Genomic DNA, 25,422 nt, shown 5'->3' with positions numbered 1-25,422 from the left:
TACTAGTTAGTGGAAGGGAAAGAGTCTACAAAGTAAGAGAGACCAAGGAGTGGTCATCTATTGATCGTAACAGATAAATTGTCATGAGAGGGTTTTGCTGTTGTTGTTTTGTTTTGTTTTGTTTTGTTTTATAATTGCATAGAGGACAGGGGTATTCAATTTGAGGCAAAAAGCAGTTTGTTCCATTTCAGCTCTAGAACTGAAACTATCCTCTCTTGCCGGGGTCATACATGACCCAGCTGGAATTCAGTCCCAGGCCATTGGGTTTGATGCCAGTGTCTCTTCTCTCCCTCACCCAGTCCCAGACTGAGGGATGATCATTGTACACCAATCATGAGAATCTGGTTCCCTTATCACGGTTTCTGTTAAGGTGGGGATGAGCCAGAATGGTCAGTGAGACCTAACGGGATCCTACTATCAGGGCCTTCAGAAAAATTTGCTTCCCTAGTAAAAGACTGTAAATACCCTTTGGAGACTCAGACCTCTGAATTTATGTCCTGAGGACAGTAACAGGATCTATAGGGTTGCTGTGAAGGTTTAGTGAGTTGAGGCACACAAAACTCCAAGTACACTGGTCTGGCACATAGTGATTGTTGGACTGACTGTAAAAAACATTGAACAAATGATTAGTAAGTGTCCAGTTGTAGGAAGGGCTAGAAGGGGAGAAACTGATGTTAAACTGAGGGTATTAAATGATGAATCGTTGTTTTCAACTACCATTAAACCATCGTGATGTACTGCTGATGGTTGATTCCACTTAAGGCAACATGTGAGAAACCAGGATGAGCCTTTAAATGCTTTATTATCTATTATTCTCAAGGAGCCTCCTGAAGTAGGTACAGTGATTCTCCCTAGTGCATAGATGGGGCCCCCCAGAGCCACAGAGAGCTGATGTAGCTATCCTGTGGTCCCCGACTATGATGAGGAGCTAGAACTCCAGTTCACGTTTACCTGACCCCAGAAGTGATATTCAAAATACTTTAGGAGTGGATGCCTGGGTGGCTCAGCGGTTGAGCGTCTGCCCTTGGCTCAGGGCGTGATCCCAGTCCAGGGATCAAGTCCCACGTCAGGCTCCCTGCAGGGAGCCTGCTTCTCCCTCTGCCTGTGTCTCTGCCTCTCTCTGTGTGTCTCATGAATAAATAAATAAATAAAAACTTTATAAAAAAACTTCACGAGGAACAAATCTTGGCTAACCAGAACAGGGCATTGACCAGGAGGGATCCTGGAGGCCACTGATAAATGACCCAGTGCAGCAGTAATCGTAGGTGACAACTAAGCAGAGGCCCTGTCTGACTCAAGGCTCCCGTGGGCAGCAGCAGAATCAACCGTGAGGCTGCCTGTGAGTCACTGGGAGGAAGAACATTTTGAAAATCAGATCTGAACGTGAAATGAATCCTTTACGTGGCAGCGGGTGTCCCATCTCTGAAGTATTGTGAGGTTAGGAAGACAATTTCTTGTTGGGGAAGTTGTGGAACAAATTCTATCTTTGGGTGGAGGTAGGACTTGATTTCTAAGCTGCGCTTTACCTTTACTATCCTACGGCTTGGTGATAAATAGCCTTTAGTTGTTTTTTTTTTTTAAGAATTTATTTATTTATTCATGAGAGACACACACACACCCCCACACACACACACACAGAGAGAGAGAGAGAGAGAGAGAGAGAGAGAGAGGCAGAGACACAGGCAGAGGGAGAAGCAAGCTCCATGCAGGGAGCCCGACGAGGGACTCGATCCCGGGTCTCTAGGATCAGGCTGAAGGTGGCGCTAAACAACTGAGCCACCTGGGCTGCCCCTTTAGTTGTTTTACATGAATCTGGAAAATAGCAATAGGGCTTCCCTTCCTTGGCCGCCCCTGTCCTCCCAAGCATTGTGACAGGAGCTTTTCATAGTTGTTCAGCTGTATCACGTATGATATTATTAAGACCATTTTACAAATGAGAAAAATAAGTCTCAGAAAAAGTATGCCAATCCATTGTCTGCAGAGTGAGCACTGTGGACTCCTAATCTGAGGCTCTTATTCTGATATCCAGAAGAGCTAGCGTGCCCCATTCTCTACCATTTCCAGCCTCATTTTCATACCACCCACTGTGCATGCTCTACTCTTATCTCCAAACTGATAACAAATTCAAGTATGTCCCCTTTGCTGGACTGGCTTTGTATTTTCACTCAACTACAAATAGGAAGTTAGGTTGAGCTCGAGTATTTGCTTGAACTTGATGAGCTGATCTGGCCTCGGCTCCCCTCTCTTACTGCTTCTTGAACCACTCTCCCCCTTTCTCGCATGTTCCAACTGCAAAGACCACTGTGCTGCTTGGACAGAACAGACTTCGACCTTAGAGCTACTTGTCCGGCAAGTCTGGGTTCAGATGCTGCCTACCAGCTAGGTCTTCTCTGAGCACCATGCTAATACATAAGGTAGCCCGCCTTCCCCCCAGATGCGTACTCTCTTAGGATCCTGCTGATTGCCCAGGAAGCACTAAAGGCAATCTGTAACTAACATGGTTATTTAGGTGCTTGGTTCCTTGTTCACTGTCTCTTCAACTAAACCGTGAGCTCTGCAAGTACAAAAAAACCCCATGTTTTTATTTTTCAAAGCTCTATTCAAGAACTGTGTGCCTGGCACACAAATAAGTGACTAAACCTGAAAGAATGAAGCTTCAGCTTTGTACTCAAATGTGTGTAGGTAAAGTAAAATTAAATTTGGACCAAGTCACAGGTTGCATAATTAATGAAGCTCTTCAACTAATAGAAATTACCAGAAGCACAGCACAGGCTAGTTAAATGTTAACCTGGAAACGAGCAGTTCTCTGCCTTTTTCACTGGGTTTTCACAAATAGGTGGTCTTGTGTAAGAAGCACAGTCACAAAGCTGCTTTCAAAACTGCCTGATGCCTAATACCAAGAAGGCAAATTCTCCTGTTTTCGCCATGTGTTATTCATGCTCATTCATTATTTGGTAGCTTGGGAGCAGGTGCTGAGTAGAACATATCAACCTAATACCCTCATTACTGCACTGCCGTTTTGTTTTTGAGGCTCAAGTGGCCCTTCTGCTGTGGGAGTGAGAGAAAGAGAACATTTACAAGGCTTATGATCTGCTGAAGAGAAGATTTACCAAAACAAAAAGTAAGGTCATTTTCTTAACCATTCCACAGAAAATGGTGGCCTGAAACCAAATTCTTGATCCCACTGCAACAGCAAAAATTATCAATAGGTTGAAAAGAAGAAAGCCAAGTGGAATGTACACAGTACAAGCAATCAGCTAATCTATCATTTTTTAGACTTACAATTTTCTCATACTGGACACACTGCTTTGGTAAACTGAAGAAGATTTAACTTCCCTTATAGATGCCTAAAAGCAAAACCAAACACCCTTGGACCAGAGAAATGTTATAAGAAAGCCACAGATATGTGAAATATCTTACCAAATCTGAAACATAAAAGACCATCTGTGGACTACATAAAATAGTTTACTATATGCTAAAGCCAATGGATTTGACTTGTTGAATATTCTCTTGGGTTACCCTAATTTTGCAGGCAATTTTAACAAGTTTCTTTTCTTTTCTTTTCTTTTTTTTTTTTTTAATGCTGGCCTCCCATGCCATAATATATTTGAAGCAGCACGTCAATAGTGAGGACAGAAGCTGTTCTGAGTAGCACCTTCTACACATGAAGATTAAAGTCTTAGCAGCTAAGAAAACTATACAAGCATACTGCATTAGTTTACCGGGGCTGCTGTAACAAAGTACTACAAACCAAGGGCCTTAAAAAAACCCAGAAATATGTTATCTCATAGTTCTGGAGAGTGCAAGTCCAAAATCAAGGTTTCAATAGGACCATGCTTCCTCAAAACCTATAGGTGAGAACTCTTCCTTGCTTCTCCTTAGCTTCTGTTGGTTTGCTGGCAACCTTGGGCCTTCCTTGGCTTAGAAATGCACCACTCCAGTCCTCTATCCTGACATGGTGTTTTCCTCCTGTGTCCTTCACATCATCCTCTCTCTGTGCCCAAATATCCTCTTTTGATAAGAGTACCAGTTACACTGGACTGGGGCCACCATAATGAACCAGTTTTACTTGATTACCTCTGTGAAGACTCTCTTTCCTAATAAGGTCACATTCTGAGATATTTGGACTCAGGCTTTCAACATATCTTTTTGGGAGACATGCAATTTAGCCCGTACCAACTAAAAATACGTATCTAAACCAGTGTTTGTTGCTGTTGGGTGAACAGCAGTAAATAGCTCCTCTGATTTTTTTTTTTTTTAAGCTCATCTGATCTTGAGGATGCCTATTATTTTCATATGAGGAAAAATAAGGGAGCCTTTATTAAGAGCAGGGTCTTTGAATCAGATTATCCTACTTTTGAATCTGGCCTTAGTACACGAACTACATGATATTAGGCAAATTACTCAACCCTGTCATAGTACCATTGACTATCAAATTAGCCAGTGCACACAAAATGCTTATTACCACGGTGGCCACTGGCATATGCACAATAAATGATAGCTCTTCTTAAGTCATTAAAAAGATGATATATGTACTTTGTAGTATAAATTAAATGGTTAAAAAATGCTGGTGAGCGGAAAGCAGTAGGCACCTTTAGGAACTAGAAAAACATCTCTCCAGATGACTCACTCCTACTCTCACAGGCTTCAGAAAGCTGGGGGTGTCACTGAGTTGGCAAGTTCATTCAACTGTCACTCAATGATCACTGACTAAACTGATTAGCTGCAGAAAGATCTTATTTTTTTCCTATGCATTATCATCTCAGGAAAATGAAATGTGACTTTCAAGACAGTATGGTGTATGTGAGTCAGACAGAAGGTGAAATGTCAGCCAGGAGAGCTCTGCCTGTAACAAACTAAAGACCTTGGTTGAAATGAATAATTTTGGTTCACAGCTCAACTGCAAATAAGACCTTAATTGGTCAGTGTGCTAACAGCTGTTTTTCACACCTCATGTCTCATGCTTTTTAGATAGTACATTTTGGTCACACAGCCTTCTTGGAGAGAAATGGGTGTGTGGTAGAGAGCAAAGAAACACTGAGATCACACTTTGAAGAACATCCTATCAGAGTTAAGGGGAAATCATTCTAGACTCTTAGGTGTGAAAAAAAAAAAAAAAAAAACCCATCCTGGTCATTTAGTTAAACCTCCTTGAGGGAAGTTTGAGGTTATGTTTAAGGTCATAGAGGAAATTGGTGTCAACATCTGGTGTAGTACAACTTCTTTAGAGGAAGTATGGTGGACAGATTTATGGTGACCCACATGATCCCCACTTCCTGGTGTCTTGTATCATCCCCAGTCCCTGAATGTGGGCTGGTTGTATAGCTTGCCTTTTTTTTTTTTTTTTTTTTTTTAGTTTTATTTACTTACTCATGAGAGACACAGAGAGAGAGGCAGACATAGGCAGAGGGAAAAGCTGGTTTCCTGCAAGGAGCCTGATGTGGGACTCGATCCCAGGAACCAGGGATCATGACCTGAGCCAAAGGCAGACACTCAACTATTGAGCCACCCAGGTGCCCCATATAGCTTGCTTCTAACCAACATTATGTAACAAAGCTGATGAGATGTCACTCCTGTGATTGTGTTCTATTATGTAATGGTTATTTAGTGATACATACTCTTGCCTGTCTAGCACAATCACTCTAGAATCTTGCTCTTGTCAGTGAATTTGAGAAAAGGAGCTAATAATATGAGTCCTACAGCCTCAAGGAAATTAATTCTGTCAATATCCTGCCTGAACTTGGAAGTTGACCTTTGCCCAGGCCAGCCTGCTGAAGAAAACCCAGTTCTGGCCAGCACCTTGAATGGAGCCTTTCAGAGAACCCAGTCAAAATGTGCCAAGACTCCCAACCCAAAGAAACTTTGAGATAACTATAACTATGTGTTATTTTAAGTCACTTTGTGGTCATTTCTTATACAGGATAAAAAAATAACAGCATGGAAGAAAGGCAGCACAGAGCTCCACACGCTTGTGGGCATACTATAGGAATGTATGCATTAAATTTATAAAGTTGCCGAAGACAACATTACCCACGGTAACCTTTGCCTTTACGTTGACCCAAGGATCACATGTCTATATTGTCCTCATTCATTTGTTCAGCTATTGATTTATTCAGCAACCACTCTGGGTTAGATTATATGCTGGGATTCAGAACCTGAGTGAGGTGTAGTCTCCATCTGTAAGGGCTTAAGTTTAGGAGGGAGAGATGGCACTTTATAAAGAATCTTGTAACCCAGGGGTTACAAATTCGAAGCATGATTATAACCATTGTGAAGATGCAGATGAGTGTGTACATGCGTGTGGCAGGATAGACCCACAGCCACTTATTTTATTTATACTACATGCCACAGGATTAAGATCTTTCTGATATGAATGTTGAAATGTTTTACTTGGCTCCCTTTAATGCCATGATATCATTAACTCTGAACAGCAAGGCACTTGTCCGTCCTTTCACCACTGCAGTCCAGCATCGAGAACACTGTCTGGCAAAGAGGTGCTCAAGAAACAATTTGTGAATGAATATTTATAGTAGAGGCATTATCTCTAAGCTTATTCTTCACCATTGAAATGCTGATTTCTAGAAGAATGATAGCAGCTTCTCGTAAGTAGCTACTTCAGTCCAAAGGCAAGTGTGGGAAAACCAGTTCCTATGTGTCTCTTCCCAGAGGCTCCGAGATGACCAGAGTGTCAGTTACTGGTTCCTGTGATCATAGCAAAGAAGACAAAGGTGATGAGTAAAAACACCGGCCTGTCTATTTTGGGCAATCGGACATTTTCTTTTATTCCTGCTTCAATACATCTGTAATCTGCTGGAGATGAAACGTTTGCAACTCTGCTGTATTGCAGTTATCTCTACAAATTGCCTCATTAGAGTTTCATCTCATTCCTATAGGATTTGGAAAGCATGAGAGTGGGGGTAATTCTTACAAAGAGGAAAAAAAAAAACATCAACACTCCCTCACAAATGGTATTTTGATCCAGGATGACTTCCTCTTTCACTGTCCCATACAATTGGCTTCATTAGTGCAAATTTGTAATTGAGGCTTCTTTAACATCTGACTAGGGAGTGAATACAAATTTGTCTTTGGGCTCTAATCATTATTTTCCGTCACATTAGTCACTGGAGAGACTGTGGCAATCAACAAATCAAACAGTACTATCCCCACAGGAAGGATTGTAACGAGTTTCATTTTCCTTGTTTTCTTAATAAAAACAAATAATCACTGTGTCTACATTTTAAAATCTTTGCTCACTGATTTAATGTAAGTTAAGGGGAATACTGAACCAGAATCTGGCCATAATTTGGAAACTAATGCTGATTTTCAAGCTGTCCTCGTAGAAAAACGTTTTGACTTCTTGCTAATAAGAAAAGTGTCTAACTGCACGATTCAAAATTAACGGTTATTGTGCAATCCTGTGTCTTCCACAACAACTGCAGGAAAGGAAGTTTCTAAAAGTGAGGACATGTAGCTAAATACTCTACATATTGAGGAAAACTACCAAACACTAAAGTCTGTAGACTTAAAAAGAGTCCACAAAATAAAACAAAACTCTCTTCATAGCTCGCTTAGAATTTGTGAGAGAAACGGGATTTATGGTATTTAAAAAAAATAACCGATAGCAGACGTGGCTGGCGGGAAAGTCAACGTGAGGCAAAAATTCAAAACAGACCGTTCTATGGAATACGGGTTGATTAACGAGCGCTTTCCTTCAGAATACAGTTCTTCTTACACAGACTGGACTCTTCGTTCTGCTCTGGTTCTTAAAATCCTTTTTAAATCCTCTGAACTCTCAAGAAACATTGTTTTCTGTCGCCCCAAACCATCATCTTGTCTGAAGTAGCTCAGGCGCTCTCCCACCCTGCGCTTTGAGTTGTTCTGTCCTCAGTGGCTGCCGATGGGCCACCCTCGTCGCCTGTGGAGCCAGAGGACGTGCCCAAGGGCAGTGGCCGGGCCTCACCTCGTCCCCTGCCCGCCCCGGAGCCACAGCCGCGCTGACCACCCCTCCTGTGGAGATGGTGACCTCTGCCCTGCCTTCAGTGACGCCTCCCCTACTCGTCAGCCCGGCGACCCTGGGCCCGGTCCCTCATCTCCCCAGCCAGCTTCCTTGGCTGTAGATGGAGACCCGGCCCGGGCTCCTGGGCGGGAGCAGACTGGATGAAAGAAAGCACCGGGGCCTGCTGCCCAGGAAGCCCTCGGTAGGTGGCAGCCCCCCAGGCTACGGCTCCACACGCATTTGCATTTGCCGAGGCCTGTGGAGAATTCTGAATCTTCTACCAGGTCCAGAGACATAATGTTGTTTTTGGAACAACGTTTTCCTGAAATTAGGAAGTCGCATATTTGACCCAAGCAGATAGATGGTCTATCCTTGTCTTCGGCAGCTACTGAATTTCGTAGACTCTGCTTTCTTCACTCACGACGTAGTAATTCAGAACTAAGGATGTGTCTTATTATCCAATTTTCTAAGTAGCTGAAAGATGTTTTATCTTAGATTCCATCAAATCTAGCATGAGTTTTTGGATTTTCTTGAAGAAAGTTGTTTTTATTTTTATTTTTTATTTTATTTTATTTTTTTTGAGAAAGAGAGAGAGAGAGCGAGCATGCACTAGTGGAGGGGCAGAGAGAGAGAGAGAGAGAGAGAGAGCCAGAGAGGGAGACTATTAAGCTAAGCGTGGAGCCTGATGCAGGGCTCGATCTCATCACTCTGAGATCACGACCTGAGCTGAAACCAAGAGTCAGACACTTATCTGACTGAGCCACCCAAGCTCCCCTGAAGAAAGATTTTTAAAAAAAGAGAATTACTCAAAAGCTTCCTCTTCTTCTATGTTGCTCTTCACCATTTTAACTCTGCCCCCTGAGCCCGAGCCTCCGAGTGCCATCATTATTATCCTTTTAACGCTGCAGACAAAAGAACACCGCTTATTTTACTGTGTCCATGTGTTTTAAGCCACTTGACACTGTCTCAATTTGATATTGGGTACTCTGGAGGCAGAAAGCCATGATTATCAGAGCACTCTCCCAATCAACCTGTTTATTTGGTCAGTACTGTCTTGAAAAGCCTTAATGATGTTGATACATGCCCTGTTTTTTTCCAGAACATTTATTTGCCTGTTGCCCAAGCATAAATATTAATAACGACTTCTTTCATTCTCAGGAGTTCCCTGATTTGGATGATGAATTATATGGTTACTCCATGTGAACACCAAGGTAGGTCTGAAATTCTTGGCTTTCATACCTTATATTTTAATTTTGTCTCATTTGTAAACCTGGCTTTTAGTCAATCATTTGTATGGTTCAGGCATGCGAGGTTGCTGCATCCTTGTTCTACGGTGAAAAGCAAAACACACATGAGGTTTCCATCGTGGCAGAGCGGCAGATAGTAATTAAGTAATTACACATTAACAATGTCACAGGTCCTCAGGAGAAGTACAAAGAGCCACAGTCGCCTATACAATATAACACATGAGAGGCTCAGTGGGGCCTTATAGGCAACAGAAATACACCTGGATTATTTTCTGACCCTGAGAGGAGCTCCTCTCATTTTTTAACAACATGGTCAGAATGTCACTGAGTTTGCCTTGCATTCACCTTACTGCGGTGAGGAGACACTTTGGTTCAAAGAGGCTCTTCTGAGGATGGGCATGGAGTAATGATTGTGAGTGTGTGAAGGCCCAGAGGGAGAAAGTTAATCGCTGGTTTCTTATACAAGTGGCAGAATGATGAGAGCAACAAAGAGCAAGGGAGGAAGTAATGAACAGCAATGTTTGGTGTTTGTAAGTTCCTTAGGGCACAAATTGTGTTGACTTTTCTGTTTTGGTTTTTTTTTTCTCCTGAATTCCTTTTGGAATGCATTTCTAAACATAGGGCAGAAATGCTTAGAGTATCTTGACTTGTGATGACAGAGAAAATGAAGCCCAGAGAAAGACGACACAGACCCCAGATTCAAACAGGGAAAGAAAGTTGAAAGGCCCTTGTAGCCATGCTGGCTTCTCATTGTACCTGTCTCCTTTCTGAGATCTAGGATGTTAGCAACCCAAGCAGGCTGTGGGTTGGCAATCTTGGGTAGGATGAATGAGCATGAATACCCCGAGAGAGACACCATAGACTACAAATAGGCAAGTTTTTCCTTAGAAAGAACTGGGGTTGTGATGGGGGCAGAACGTTAGTATGGGAGAAAGACTGCTTGGGAACAGGGTTCTCAGTTACTGACAAAACACCAGGTGTGTTCATTTGCTTCCAAGCTCATACACGATGAACTGGTCTGCTTTCTATTCACCTATTGCCTGAAGAGCACATTTCCAACACAAGTAGGTCCTCCGAAAGACAGGAAATTAAAATATGACTGAAAGTATACAGGATCAAGATTACACACAGATTGTTCCATAGTACCTGCACAGAGAATCTATAAATTATGATGCTACATCTTCATCCACAGGCTCTGTACTCATCTACATATATTTTAGATAAATGTCAACTTAGTGGTTGGAAAATATTTTATTTGGCCAGAATTTTACTACACTGTAAAGATGTAAACATACTTAAAAACCTAGCAAATTCTTCAAAGATTAGAAATAAGACAGCAGCAGAGTCATATGTGTTGATTTCCACTCAATGATGCATACTTAATGCATAAATTTCATATGTGTAATGAATGCAAGTTGGTGTAGTAGTCAGAGCTCTGACTTTGGGTTCAGAAAGACCTACATTTAAATTCTGGCAATGCCATTTGTCAGTGATTTGTCCTTTCAAATCTTTGAGCCACAATTTCCTCATCGGTATAATGGTGATCCTATAATGAAATGTGGTATCTTCCTTGAGTTCTGAGAATTTAATAAGATAATATAGAATAGCACGTAGTAATATCTGGCATATGTACAAAGTCATCAGTAAATTGTAGCTGCATTGATGGTGATTAGATTCAAAATTCTTATAAACGATCGATCATATAGTTGTGGGTTTATTTCTGGGTTTTCCATTCACTTCCATTATATTTGTGTCTGTTTTTATGTCAGTACCATCCTGTTTTGATTATTACAGCTTTGCAATATAACTTGAAGTCTGGAATTCTGATAATTACAGTTTTGTTTTTCTTTTTTCAAAATTGCTTTGGCTATTCAGGATCTTTTCTGGTTTCATACAAATTTAAGAATTATTTTTTATAGCTCTGTAAAAAATGCTGTTGGCATCTTGATAGAGATTGCATTAAATCTGTAGATTGCTCTGGGTAGCATAGACATTTTAATAATTTTGTTCTTCTGACCCATGAACATGGAATGTTTTTTCATTTCTTCGAATCATCTTCAATTTCTTTTATCAGTGTTTTGTAGTTTTCAGAGTATAGGTCTTTCACCTCTTTGGTTAACTTTATTCCTAGATATTTCATTGTTTTTGTCACAATTATAAATGGAACTGTTTTCTTAATTTCACTTTCTGCCTCCTCATTATTAGTGTACAGAAATGCAACAGATTTCTATACATCGATTCTGTACCCTGTGACTTTACTGAATTCATTTATTGATTCTAGTAGTTTTTTGGTAGAGTCTTTAGGATTTTGTGTGTGTAGTATCATGTCATCTGCAAACATTGAAAGTTTTACTTCTTCCTCACCAATTTGGATGCCTTTTATTTCTTTTTGTTGCCTGCTAGGTGAGGCTTGGACTTCTAGTACTATGAAAGAGATGGAGCTAGAGAGTATAATGCTAAGTAAAATAAGTCAGAGAAAGACAAATACCATATGATTTCTCTCATAGGCAGAATTTAAGAAACAAGACAACAAGCAAAGGGAAAAAAAGAGAGAAACAAACCAAGACATAGACTCTTAACCATAGAGAAATAAACAGATGGTTACCAGAGGAGAGGTGGGTGGGGGAATGTGTGAAATAGGTGAAAGGCATTAAGGAGGGTATTTGTTATAATGAGCACTGGGGAATATTTAGAATTGTTGAATCACTATCTCATACACCTGAAACTAATATAAGACTATATGTTAAGTATACTGGAATTAAAATAAAAATTTTAATAAATATTATCATAAATAACCTGGATGATAATTTAATACCTCCAAATCATGGTTTTCTCATATTTAATACGGTCCAAGTATACCTGCTCTGATCACTTATCACAAGTTATTATAGAGATCAAAGGAGATACTACATAGGAAATCATCAGTAAAACTACCGATATCTTTGTATTGCTAAATTCTGCTCTTGAAACCGAAATTACAATAGATGTTAAATGACTAGAATTGAAAAAAAAACTTGAACCAAAAAAAACCCTACCAATATCTCTTTTAAAAAAGATTTTATTTATTTGAGAGAGAGTGTGTGTGTGAGTGGGAAGAAGAGGGAGAGAATCTGAAGCAGACTCCGTGCTGAGTGCAGAGCCTGATGTGGGGCTTGATCTCACAACCCCAAGATCACAACCTGAGCTAAAATCAAGAGTCAGACACTCAACTGACTGAGGCACCCAGCTGCCCCACCTACCAATACCTTTACAAAGAAAAGTATTATCCTTTTCTGTCTAATGTCTATTTGAGTTTATACCTACTTGTGTTATTTGTCTCCATTTAACACAGATTCCCCAAGTGAAGGAGATACATTCCTATATGTCACTTTTTCTTTGTCTAGTGCCAATACTCATTGATTCTGGTATTATTGTTCACTAACTGACCTTGAGCAAATTTAGCTCAATGTACTCATTTAAAAAAATATTCACAAGAGGGACAATAAGACTATTTCAAGGGGCTGTTGCAAGAGTTCAGTGCGGATTACCTGTCATGTTTAACAAGAACTTGTTGAATGTACCAGGTTATGAATTCTCTTCTGTAATTCAGTGCAAGGCTGTCCCCTTGGATCTAACTGACCTGTGGATGATGCGCTGGCTCTGTAGGTAGTCCAAGGCCATGGCCAGCTCACAGATGAAGAGCTTCACGGTGTCTTCCTGGAAGCGGACATTCTGCTGCAGGTGATAGCGCAGGTCCCCGCCCAGCAGGAGATCCACTACCATGAACATATCCTCCTCATCTTGGAAGGAGTACCTGGAATAGAATTAGAAATGAAAGAGTATTAAATACATTTACATACTATAGAGTCCCAGAGGCAAATGACCCCTCATAGATCAGAACAGAGTGTTCTCGAGCAAAGAGTTCAAGGTGTAGGAGCAGATGGTCTCTCCCTTGCTCTATGACCCTAGACCTTCAGTTTCCATATGTGTGAAGGGGAATAATATCTACCACATTTGATCATAGTAAAGAACAAGTACAACACTTAATATCCTGCCTGACATATACTAAGCACTCAATAACTATTAGCTTACAAAACTATAAAGCCCAGGAACAAAGAAAACCCCACTCATCCACTTACCATTAACAATCATATCCTAACCACACTATTGCAGGAGGTCCATAAAATGTGAATTATGAGGTGTCCTTGAACCATTCTCATTCCCATTTTTCCACACGATAAAACTTCATTGCCCAGCAACCTTATAACAAATCGTGTACCGCATTAATGATAAGAAAAAGATACAAAAGGGCAATAAAAAAGTAAGTGCATAGTACAAGGAAGTAATTCACTTTGGGATGGGGAGGTAAGGGAAAGCTTCTCAGCGGAAGTGAGACCTGAGTTATATTTTGAAGGGTGGTGATAATAACAGGCACAAAATAAAACTGGTGTCACCTATATCTCCATTGAGCCACTTCTCTGGGGCAGGCGCTGAAGCCCTCTACAAACAGCACCCCTAGCAACCCCCAAAGTGCTGCTCTTAAGCTCCCATTTTACAAATGAGGAAGTCAAGACCTGGTGAAGAATGTGCACAAGGTGAAATGCCTAATACACGGTAGAGCTGAAGTGTTCTCCAAGTCCAAAAGTAAGATTTGATAGAGAAAAACAGCCTGCATTAAACCCAGACATGGGAAAGAACATAGTGTGAGTCGAAAAAGGAAAATAGTTTGGGTTTGCTCTCCAACAGGTATGATGGGGAAGCTTGAGCTGAGAGAGGAACGCAGATGGCACATCCCATGACAGGTGCCTGTTCACAAGTCTGTAGGCATTAGGGTGACAATGAAGAGTTTTAAGGAGGACCTACAATCAAGCATGGACTTCACACTTGAAGGAGCACAGTGTGGAGAGATTGGAAGAGGAAATGAGATACAGGAGAGCAGAACTGGCCTGTGCTGTTTGCAAAGAGTCTCTTGTAAAAATGCATTCCCGCTGCTAGGATTTATTTTGTTTCCTTCAAAGCAGAGACATGATTTCTAGGCACAATAATGCTCTCTGAATCAGCACTGTTTTGACATGTTTCTTTTGACATAATGTCACTGAGATCACATTTTAAATTTTTATTTGAATCAAATAATTCTTTGATTGTCTGCAAGCTGTGCCCAGGATGCAAACTAATTCCTGGTGACAAATTCTTTGCTTGGGAAAGAAATGTAGAATATCAATAACTGAGGAACCACACCTGGTATTTTTTTTTCTTCTTTATAATGATCATTGTGCTAAAGGAGAAGGTAGGGAATTGCAAGGAAAAGAAACAAGAGAAATTCAATGAAGCATTAATCTGAAGCAGTAACATTCTAATGAAGACCACCAGTTCCTGATGCTTACTTGTCCAAAGAATAACATTTTGTTTACCACTAAGACTGATTCACATAGAAGATGACAGAAATTAAGCCCTTGGAGAAGTTTAGACAGAAACACAGGAAACGCTTTGTAAAAATATGACGATGAATACATTTTTGGTATTGTCTTTTTGGAAATGATATTCTTCACTTCACTGTGATAACTGGCTGGTCATCCCTGCCATTGGTTCAATGGGCACCAGAAAAGGTGCCTGAACCCGGGCTATTTGCTTCACAATCCTTCCCACTCCACTACTATTTTTATATTTTTTGTGTTATATTTGTTGTTTTTATTATATTTGTTGTGTTTTATTGGACTTTCAGTAAGCAACAATGTACTAATAAATGTAATCATGCCTGGGACCTGTGATACCTTCGGCTGCTCTCAGCTAATGAATCCGAAATGATGATCCCCCCTGGGATGTGTGTGAGGTCTGTTGGGATCGGTGGCAAGTGGGGTAGGGGTGGTGATATGGGTGAGGCCTGGGTATCAGAAAAAGGAGAAGAGATGCCAAGGGAAATAGCCTATGCAGACCAGGCTATCTTACAGAGCAGTCGTTGACTGCGTTCAGCTCCCATGGGAGACAGGTAGAAGTCAGAAACCTGGCCACATACCAGAGGACTCCCCTTCCAGAGGACTCCACTCTACTTAACTCCAAGGAAGGGCAATGATATTATTAGATTTGCCTTGATGAGCAACCATTTTTCCTGAACAGATAAAGGTGTCAGTCATGGCAAGTTAGCAACAGTGTTCTACATGCAGGGGATTATTAATCAAAGAAAGAAGTGGCCCAGGCAAGAGGCAACATTCTTCACTGTCCAGTATGAATATAAATTTATTTAATCATGGAGCCAGGTTTGGCTGTTAAGAATCATATTCCTCCTTCAGTACATCAGATCTGAAGCCCTTTACATAGATCTTAAAAACTCTCAGAGAAAGGGAAGATAAGTATTTGATTATATAGAACCATATTCAGTAAAATATGTGGGCATAATATAGTTTGGTGATAACTAGAATATGCAAGTTCATATCATAGTCTGATTTTTTTTTAAATTTTTTTTTTATTTATGATAGTCACATAGAGAGAGAGAGAGAGAGAGGCAGAGACATAGGCAGAGGGAGAAGCAGGCCTCCATGCACCGGGAGCCTGACGTGGGATTCGATCCGGGGTCTCCAGGATCGCGCCCTGGGCCAAAGGCAGGCGCCAAACCGCTGCGCCACCCAGGGATCCCTCATAGTCTGATATTTATTGATAAAAGAGGAAGAGCTTCCTTACACCTCGCCCATTTGTCACAGAGACTCACTGTTGCATTTCCATGACTTTTATTTCTTAGCTGACAGCTCCAAAATGATTAAGTCTGGTTCCAGTGCATATGAAATACATTGCAGTGTGCTCAGCAGGATGAGAGATAAGCAACAAAAGACTACCACTACTTCATCTTGTCCCATCATGTTTGATGCAGACAATGGCAGTAGCTATTCATGGCTCTTTCTGTATAATCTTGGACCTCTCCAATCCTTTCTACATACTCTAGTTATATTTTTGCACTGTGAGCCTTCTATCATCCAGCTTCATAAAGCCCTTTCACCCCTTTTCATGGTCTGTAGGATCCTGTATGGTCTGTCTCTGTTTACTTTTTCAGACTTATCCTTAGATCTCTTCCTTCCATCCCTCATCTAGTAGTCCATGCTCTCTCCAGCCTTAGACTGTGATGTGGTGTGGCCTGTGCCTGTGCTCACGATGCTGTCCATTGCTGGGTCCTCGTCATCTGTTGCCCTCAGCCCAGGTGACACTTCTCACAGAGGCATTTCTAACACTCCATATTAAGACAGGTCACCCTGTCATATACAATGCCATATTCTTGTTCATAGAATTCAGCATAATTCGAAAATATTTTCTTGCGTGCTTTTGGCTTAATGGTTTTCATTCCCACTATGCCACCAGGATGCATGCCTGCTTTTTTACTCATCCTTGGCTCTTGAGCACTTGTACACTGCCTGAAATGTAGCCTCTATAAATAGTTGTAGAATAAAAGATTACAAATTAATAAATGAACTAAAGAAAAAGTTTAAAACACACATTTTAGGTGTGTGTGTGATACACATTCCTTAAGTTCTGTTTTTAGAAATTAGCATGATTGCTAAGTTCGAAGAAGTCACTCATGTTTAAAGCTGTCTCACAGAAGCCATCTTGAGATAAATCTGAATCTGAGCATTTGAAGTGATCTAAAATATTTCCAATGCAGCGTTTTTCAAATTGGGCTTATAACCCATTAATGGGTTGTGAAATCAGTTCAGCTCATTCTAACAAGCACTTCTTTTTTGAAGAAATAGAACAGATTAAATATCACAGAAAAAAATGTTATTAATATGTAAGACAAACCATTTATGAAATTTTTGGTTTTGTGAATATGTTTCTATGAGAGTATATCTATTGGATTGTGATGAAAAATATATTTCTTCTTATGGGTCAAAAAAAGCTTGAAAATCATGATACAGGAGAACCTGCTGCCTATTGCAGAATGCAGAACTAATGTGTCAAATCTTCATTCACACTCTACATGAGCAAGGGTCAGTTCTAATATCATTATTTAGAAAAACAAGGGAAATGAATTACTTATATTAGCTACTGCTTCTAAAAGCTCTCAGGTTTTGGAGGAAAAAATATGTTGATTGATTCATCAAAAATAGAATCAGTTAAAACACACTTAAGAAAAATACAATTAGAAAATAAATTTGGGAAAAAAAAAGAAAATAAATTTGGGGATGCCTGGTTGGTTTAGTTGGTTAGAGATATCCGACTCTTGATCTCACTCAGGTCTTGATCTCATGGTTGTGAGTACAAGCTCTGCGCTGGGCTTTAAACTAGGCATGGAGCCTACTTAAAAAAATAAAAATAAGATAAAAAATAAGTGTCAGATAGGTTTGGGTTTATTTATTTTAAAGATTTTATTTATTTATTCATGAGAATACACAGAGAGGAGAGAGAGAGGCAGAGACACAGGCAGAGGGAGAAGCAGGCTCCATACAGGGAGCCTGACGTGGGACTCTATCCCTGGTCTCCAGGATCACACCCTGGGCTGCAGGCGGCGCTAAACCGCTGAGCCACCAGGGCTGCCCTAGGTTTGGGTATAAATATGAATTTAAATTCATATTAAATTTGCAGCAAATTTAATATGTGAATTTGCAGCAAATCTCTTACAAATTCAGAGGTGATATCTGCACATTGGTAGTCATTTTGTGCACATATGGCTAAGAATATATTAGATATAATGTTTGTAAAGCAATTAGCATAAAGCATGGCACATAACATAGTGTGTAAAGAATATGGTCTTGGAGCCAGACTGCTTGTGTCCAAATCCCAGTTCTTCCCCTTAATGTCTTTATAATTGGAACAAATTATATAAGCCCCCACCACCCCCAACTATAAGGGTACATACTTCATAGGGCTATTGGGAAGATTTGGTTAGTTAATCGATATTAAATACTTAAAACAGAGCCTGGAAGATAGTTTGCAACGGGTAAATGTTAGCTCTTATTTTAATTATCTCTCTCCTTCCACCCATGAATGTAATATAGTCCAGTATTAAGCAGAATAATTTTATACAGTTGTTTCCCATTATTTTATAAGACGTAATTATATGAAGACACTTATTGCTGATGGTATAAATGACATAATGCCCATTAATTAAACTTTTACTATCTGTCAGATACCATGCTAGATACTTTATGTGTATTATTGTATTTAATTGTAACTGCAAAACTATGTGATAAGTAGAATCAATATCCCCATTTTTACTGATCATAAGAATTCAGGTTTGATCTTTAAAAAATTAGCAAGCCAAATCCATCAACATATTAAAAAAATTCTACACCATGGACAAATGAGATTAATACCTATAAATCGATTAATATAATAAATCATATTAATAAAATAAAGGACAAAACATATGATCATCCTAATAGATAGAGGAAAAAGCCTTTCACAAAATATAACACTCATTCATGATAAAACTCTTAACAAACTTGGAATAAAACAGCTTCTTCAATCTTAAAAAAAGACATTTGTAATAAAAACCTACAATGACCATCATACTTAATGGGGTAAGACTAAATGCTTTCTCTCTAAGATCAGAAGCAAAGCAAGATCATTTGCTTTCACTTCCATTCATTATAGTACTGGAGGTTCTAGCCAGTGTAGTTAGCCAAAATAAAAAAAATCAGTTAAAGACTTCCACATTGAAAGAAACAAAACTACCTTTAATCATACACAACATGATTCTGCACATAGAAAATCACAAGAAAAACCATAAAACCTCATTAGAATAAATAGAATAGCAAGGTTGCAGGATACTAGATCAATATGCAAAACCCAAAAAATTGCATTTTTCTAAATAAGCAATGAACAATGTGAAAATGAAATTAAGTATATGGTTGCATTTGCTAAAGTTTCAAAAAGAATAAAATGCTTAAGAATAAATTTAGGAAACTTGTGCAAGACTTCTACACAGAAAATCACAAAGAAAATTTTCTTTGCTTAGGAAAATTAAAGAAGATCTAAATAACTAAAGAATACTCCATGTTCAAAAGACATGAACAGAAATCTCACAGAGGAAGACATAGACATGGCCAAGAAGCACATGAGAAAATGCTCCACATCACTTGCCATCAAGGAAATACAGATCAAAACCACAATGAGATACCACCTCACACCAGTGAGAATGGGGGAAATTAACAAGTCAGGAAACAACAAATTTTGGAGAGGATGTGAGAAAGGGGAACCCTCTTGCACTGTTGGTGGGAATGTGAACTGGTGCAGCCACTCTGGAAAACTGTGTGGAGGTTCCTCAGAGTTAAAAATAGATCTGCCCTACGACCCAGCAATTGCACTGCTGGGGATTTACCCCAAAGATACAGATGCAGTGAAACTCCGGGACACCTGCACCCCAATGTTTATAGCAGCAATGTCCAAAAATAGCCAAACTGTGGAAGGAGCCTCAGTGTCCATCGAAAGATGAATGGATAAAGAATATGTGGTCTATGTACACAATGAAATATTACTCAGCCATTAGAAATGACAAATACCCACCATTTGCTTCAATGTGGATGGAACTGGAGGGTATTTTGCTGAGTGAAATAAGTCAATCGGAGAAGGACAAACATTATATGGTCTCATTCATTTGGGGAATATAAAAAATAGTGAAAGGGAATAAAGGGGAAAGGAGAGAAAATGAATGGGAAGTATCAGTGAGGTTGACGCAACATGAGAGACTCCTAACTCTGGGAAATGAACAAGGGGTGGCGGAAAGGGAGTTGGGCGGGGATTGGGGGTGACTGGGTGATGGGCACTGAGGGGGGCACTTGATGGGATGAGCACTGGGTGTTATGCTATATGTTGGCAAACTGAACTCCAATGTAAAAAATATGTAAAAATAAAAAAAATTAAAAAAAAAGAATACTCCATGTTCATGGATTGGAAGACTCAAATATTGTTAAGATGCCATTTATGCCCAAATTGATCTACAGAATCAATACAATCTCTATTAAATTCCCAACAGGCTTTTTGTTTTTGCATATATTGACAAGTAACTCCTAAAATTTATAAGGAAGTGCAAAACATTTAGAATAACCAAAATAATTTTGAAGAGGAAAAAAATGGGAAGACTTTAACTTTCCAATTTCTAAATGTCCTATAAAGCATATTGACCTACATGTCAATGGAACAGAATTAAGAGTCCAAAGATGAAGCTTCATAGTCACTTGATTTTTTTTTCACTTTGAAAAATGATGAACTTAGACCACACCATATACAACAATTAACTCAAATGGGTCCTAGACATAAATGTAAGCACAGGGGATCCCTGGGTGGCGCAGCGGTTTGGCGCCTGCCTTTGGCCCAGGGCACGATCCTGGAGACCTGGGATCGAATCCCATGTCAGGCTCCCGGTGCATGGAGCCTGCTTCTCCCTCTGCCTGTGTCTCTGCCTCTCTCTCTCTCTCTCTGTGGCTATCATAAATAAATAAAAAAAATTAAAAAAAAGATGTAAGCACAAACACAGTAAAACTTTTAGAGTAAGACATAGGATAAAATCTTTGAGACATCGAAAGGCAAAAGTTTTCTAGATACAATATGAAAGAAAGTCCGTTAAATGCTGAACTAGACATTATCAAAATTCAAAACTTTTGCACCTCAAAAGACATCAGTAAAAAAATAAAAATGCAAGCAGCAGAGTAGGGGAAAATATTTGCAAAATATATAGTCAATAAAGAATTATATCCAGAATTTACAAAGGACTATTACAGCTCAATAATAAAAGAACCCAATCAAAACATGGACAGAGACACAAATAGATATTTCACTAAGGAAAATACACATGAAAAGATGGTCAGCATCATTAGGAATTAGAAAAGTGGAAATTAAAATCACAAATGTCAAATCTATCTGAGTAGCTATAACAGATAAGAGGTAAGAAGTGTTGGTTTAGGATGCTGAGAAAAGGGAACTCTGATATATTGTTGGTGAAAATACATATTGTACAATCACTTTGGAAAACAGTTTGTGAGTCTCTCAAAAAGTCAAACATATCAGGGGATCCCTGGGTGGCTCAGAGGTTTAGCGCCTGCCTTTGGCCCAGGGCGTGATCCTGGAGTCCCGGGATCGAGTCTCACGTCAGACTCCTGGCATGGAGCCTGCTTCTCCCTCCTCCTGTGTCTCTGCCTCTCTCTCTCTCTCTCTCAATATGTCTATCATAAATAAATAAATAAGTAAATAAATAAATAAATAAATCTTAAAAAAAAAAGTCAAACATAATATTACTATTTCACTAGCAATTCCACTCCTGGGTATCTAGCCAAGAGAAATAAAAACATATTTCCATGGAAGGACTTGTACACAAATATTCACTGCAACATTATTCAGGATTGCCAAAAACCGGAGAAGGGCTAAATGTCTATTAACTGCTGAATGGACAAAATGTGGTATATTCGTACAGTAAATACGACTGAGCACCAGAGAGGAATGAACTACTAGCACAGATTACAACATGGATGAAGCTCTTCAACATTACACTATGTGAAAAGAAACCAGACACAGGAGATGACTTATTTGTAATTTAATTGCCAGAAAGGGCAATTGTAGAGATATAGAAACTAGATTAATAGTTGCCTGGGGGTCAGGGTGGGAATGGGGATTAACTCTAAAGGAGTAAAAGCAATCTTATTGAGAGGATGAAAAGATCTATAAATTGATTTATAGGGATTAGTGCACCACTCCATAAAATTACTAAGGATCACTGAATTGTTTCCTTGAATTAAGTGATATGTAAAATATACGTCAATAAAGTTGTTATTGAAAAAAAGGACAATAAATAAATAAATAAATAGGAAAAGAAAAAAGAAAAAAAGGACAGTGAGGGGCGCCTCTGGCTCAGGTCATGATCTCTGGGTCCTGGGATGGAGCCCCACATGGGGCTCTCTGCTTGGCATGGAATCTGCTCTCCCTCTCCTTCTGCCTCTCCCCTTGCTCATGCTCTCTCTCTGTAGCTCTCTGTCTCAAATGAATAAATAACAATTTTAAAAAACATTTTTTTAAAAAAGGACAGTGAGTAGGGGAAGAAAGGATTATGGTATAAAGAGGCTATATATTTGTTCAAGAACCACACGGTTAACACACATGCTGTGTGAACCATGACTAGTATAGTTTACAAAACAAAATCATCTAAAACTTTAATAAAACCCTGCCAGGGAATAGAATAATTATTTAAATGCCCTTCAAGTCAACTCTTAAAATTCAATTTGTATGCCTCCATGGTATTCTCATTCCAATGGTGGGACATTTCCGATCACTGGCCAGGCAGCTCCATAGAAGAATCTTTAAGAACCAATGTTGTCCTATGCACTCAAAGGATAGAAAATTTAATCTATGTTTTTCAGACTCTGAACAGGAAGTGCTCACAGCAGGCTTTTCACAGTTTAGGAAAAGCACTAGCTCTTGTGAGAAGAGATCCCTCAGGAATGGGTCAAGAGGAGGTTAGGGTATACTGTCCCAATTGTTAAGTACAGATCTGAATTTTAAAACCTGTCTTTGGAGCAGTGGCCCATCATGTTTCTCCTCTTGCGGCTCTGTAGTAATTTTCCAAAGTACAGCCAGTGTGAAATTCATAAAAAAAAAAAAAACATAAACAGTATTATTTCACCTAATTCATTTGCCATGACAACACAGAAAACCCAAGGTTTGCAAAAATCTGATTTCAATAATTTACAAAAACTATATCCAGCTATTGTGTGTGTGTGTGTTTAACTGAAATGCCACAGCATGAATGACAAGCTGAGGTAAAGAAAGATTAATGGCTTGGATAACACTGGCACCAATTTGAGATAACTATCTAAATTCTCTCTTCTATAAATTTAGAGGGAGTGAATTTACCATCCAAATAAGCACGTATGACTTCTATTCATTAATGTATCAGAGTGAGAACACTTCCATCAAGGTTTGATGAGAGCCGCGGTTGGTGAGGACATGGAGAAATGGACACTCTCTGATTCCCTGATGAAGGGTAATTTGGTGAAAGTTCCTTTGAAGACAACTGAGAAATAGATCTTCAAAAACAAAATGAAACAAAACAACCCACATGGTTCTTAACCCTGTAATTTCATTGCCAAGAACTTTTGCTAAGGATACACTTGAAAAATCATAATAAGATGTACTTATGAGGATACTCATTATATCTTATAAAATAAAAAACAGTTTGCATGCAATAGGGAAGCATGTGAATAAATTATGGTAAATTCATAGTACAACAATGTAAAAAATGAGGCAGATCTACATTCTGAAATAATAAAAGGTTTCTAAGATATTATATTCTGAAGACAAGGTGAGGGAAAGAACAGTGTTATAATATGTATTATAGGGTAGATGTTTAGGGTACATAGAAGGATATATTTCAGCAGTACCTGGGTGGTTCAGTCAGTTAAGCATCTGACTGTTGGTTTTGGCTCAGGTCCTGATCTCAGGGTGGTGAGATGGAGCCCCACTAACAGGCTCTGTGCTTAGCAGGGAGTCTGCTTGAGATTCTCTCTCTCCCTCTCCCTCTTTCCCTCCCCTCCACCCCATGCTCTCTCTCTCTCTCTCTCTTTGAAATAAATCCAAATATATATATATATATATATATATATATATTGTTTCAAAAGGATATATATACACATAACCACAAAAGGAAAATAAAGATATTACATGCATATGCTGGTATATGCATAACATTTCCTGAGAATATGATAACCAGCTACCTAAATGGTGATAAGTCATTTTATTTTCATTTATGCTTTATTTTACATTTTCTTTACCTTTTATTTTTAAATTATATTTTTATATTTGAAAGGCCTAACAAATATAACAAAAATATTTTTCTACCCTGATATGTCCAATATATATTGTTTCCTTGCAACAAGTAGTAAAAAAGCCCTAGACATCTAGTGCAAGTGGATATAGACAACAATATTATAGTCATCAAATTTGCTAAGAGACTAGAAGGTAGTGATTCTAACCATGAAAAAGAAAGGATCATTGCACAACAAGATAGGGGTGCTAATTATCGCTATAATGGTAATCATATTATTACCTACAAATGTATCAAATTAACATGGTACACCTTAAAATTTGTACAATGTTATATGCCAAATACATTTCAATTAAAAAAGGCAAAAAAAGGAAAAAATAATTGATGTCATCTCATCAGGAAAAAGACTAACCCATTTGCATCAGCTCCTATATAAAATGACTAGTAGTTTTTATCAAATATTCAAGGTTAACATTCTCTAATTGTTCTAGAAATGTTACTTAAAAAAACTTTTATAGAATTATTTAGGTCCTATAAATGGATGCAAACAAGGTCCATACTTTGTCCTTAGTTTATGGGTCTTCAAATCTATTCTATTGCTTCCCTGACTGGCTCCTAGTAATTTTTTATTGAAAAAAAAATTCATTTTTGCTGTAGCATTTCTGTAGTCTAAATTTTTCTGACTGCATTTCTGTTATGTCTTTCTACATGTTCTACAACTTTCTGTACTTCATGAAAATTGGTGGTTAGATCTCATAATTTGCTCAGGTTTGATTTTTTTAATATTTTATTTTATTTATTCATGAGAGAGAGAGAGAGAGAGAGAGAGGCAGAGACATAGGCAGAGGGAGAAGCAGGCTCCATGCAGGGACTCGATCCCGGGTCTCCAGGATCACACCCTGGGCTGAAGGAAGGTGCTAAACTGCCGAGCCACTCAGGGAATCCCTCAGGTTTGATTTTGAAGGGGCAAGACCTTTTTATAAATGGCGTCGTATACTCTGATCAGAGGGTATATAATTAAGAAGTTTATGTTTTCAAGGTGTTATCAGCTATTAATCTCTGGAATGGTTATCTCCAAGAATTCCTTAGGGGTTGTGATATATGAATTCTATCATCTCTTCTTTATAGTTTATCTGGAGTACTTTTACATAAAATAAAATTGCCTCTGACCAGTTATTTGGTTACTCTGAGGTAGAATTCACATTAGAAAGGTAAAACCAATGCTTACATCTTTCTTTTATTTATCATTTTTCAAAATGACTTGGTTTCACAGAAGCCTCCCAAAGCAAGCAACAAATTTCGTTTATTTTTTAGATGTAATAAGCTCACAGGTTTGATATTACCACACTTATTGATGTTTCATTCATTATGTCCATTCTTTGGCCAACAGAAACATAGTCAAGTTGGATCATGTGTTATTTTGATGTGACCCTAGTAGGCTTTGACAGCTTTTTGATCTTCTGATT

At 39.0% G+C, this 25,422-nt stretch overlaps 1 protein-coding gene across 3 annotated transcripts in view; it reads right to left on the bottom strand.

Moving 5' to 3' along the window:
• The window catches only part of STK32A (serine/threonine kinase 32A), a 131,070-nt gene that overhangs the window by 53,202 nt on the left and 52,446 nt on the right, over window positions 1–25,422 (bottom strand). For all 3 annotated transcript variants that reach the window (XM_038530544.1, XM_038530546.1, XM_038530545.1), the window contains one exon: window positions 12,863–13,036. In XM_038530544.1, coding sequence (XP_038386472.1) covers window positions 12,863–13,036 — 174 coding nt within the window. The remainder of the gene's footprint in view (window positions 1–12,862; window positions 13,037–25,422) is intronic.

This window comes from Canis lupus, chromosome 2 (genome assembly GCF_011100685.1).
Source record: "Canis lupus familiaris isolate Mischka breed German Shepherd chromosome 2, alternate assembly UU_Cfam_GSD_1.0, whole genome shotgun sequence".
Classification (NCBI taxonomy): Eukaryota; Metazoa; Chordata; class Mammalia; order Carnivora; family Canidae; genus Canis; species Canis lupus.
This window is presented reverse-complemented; position numbering and strand designations above follow the sequence as displayed.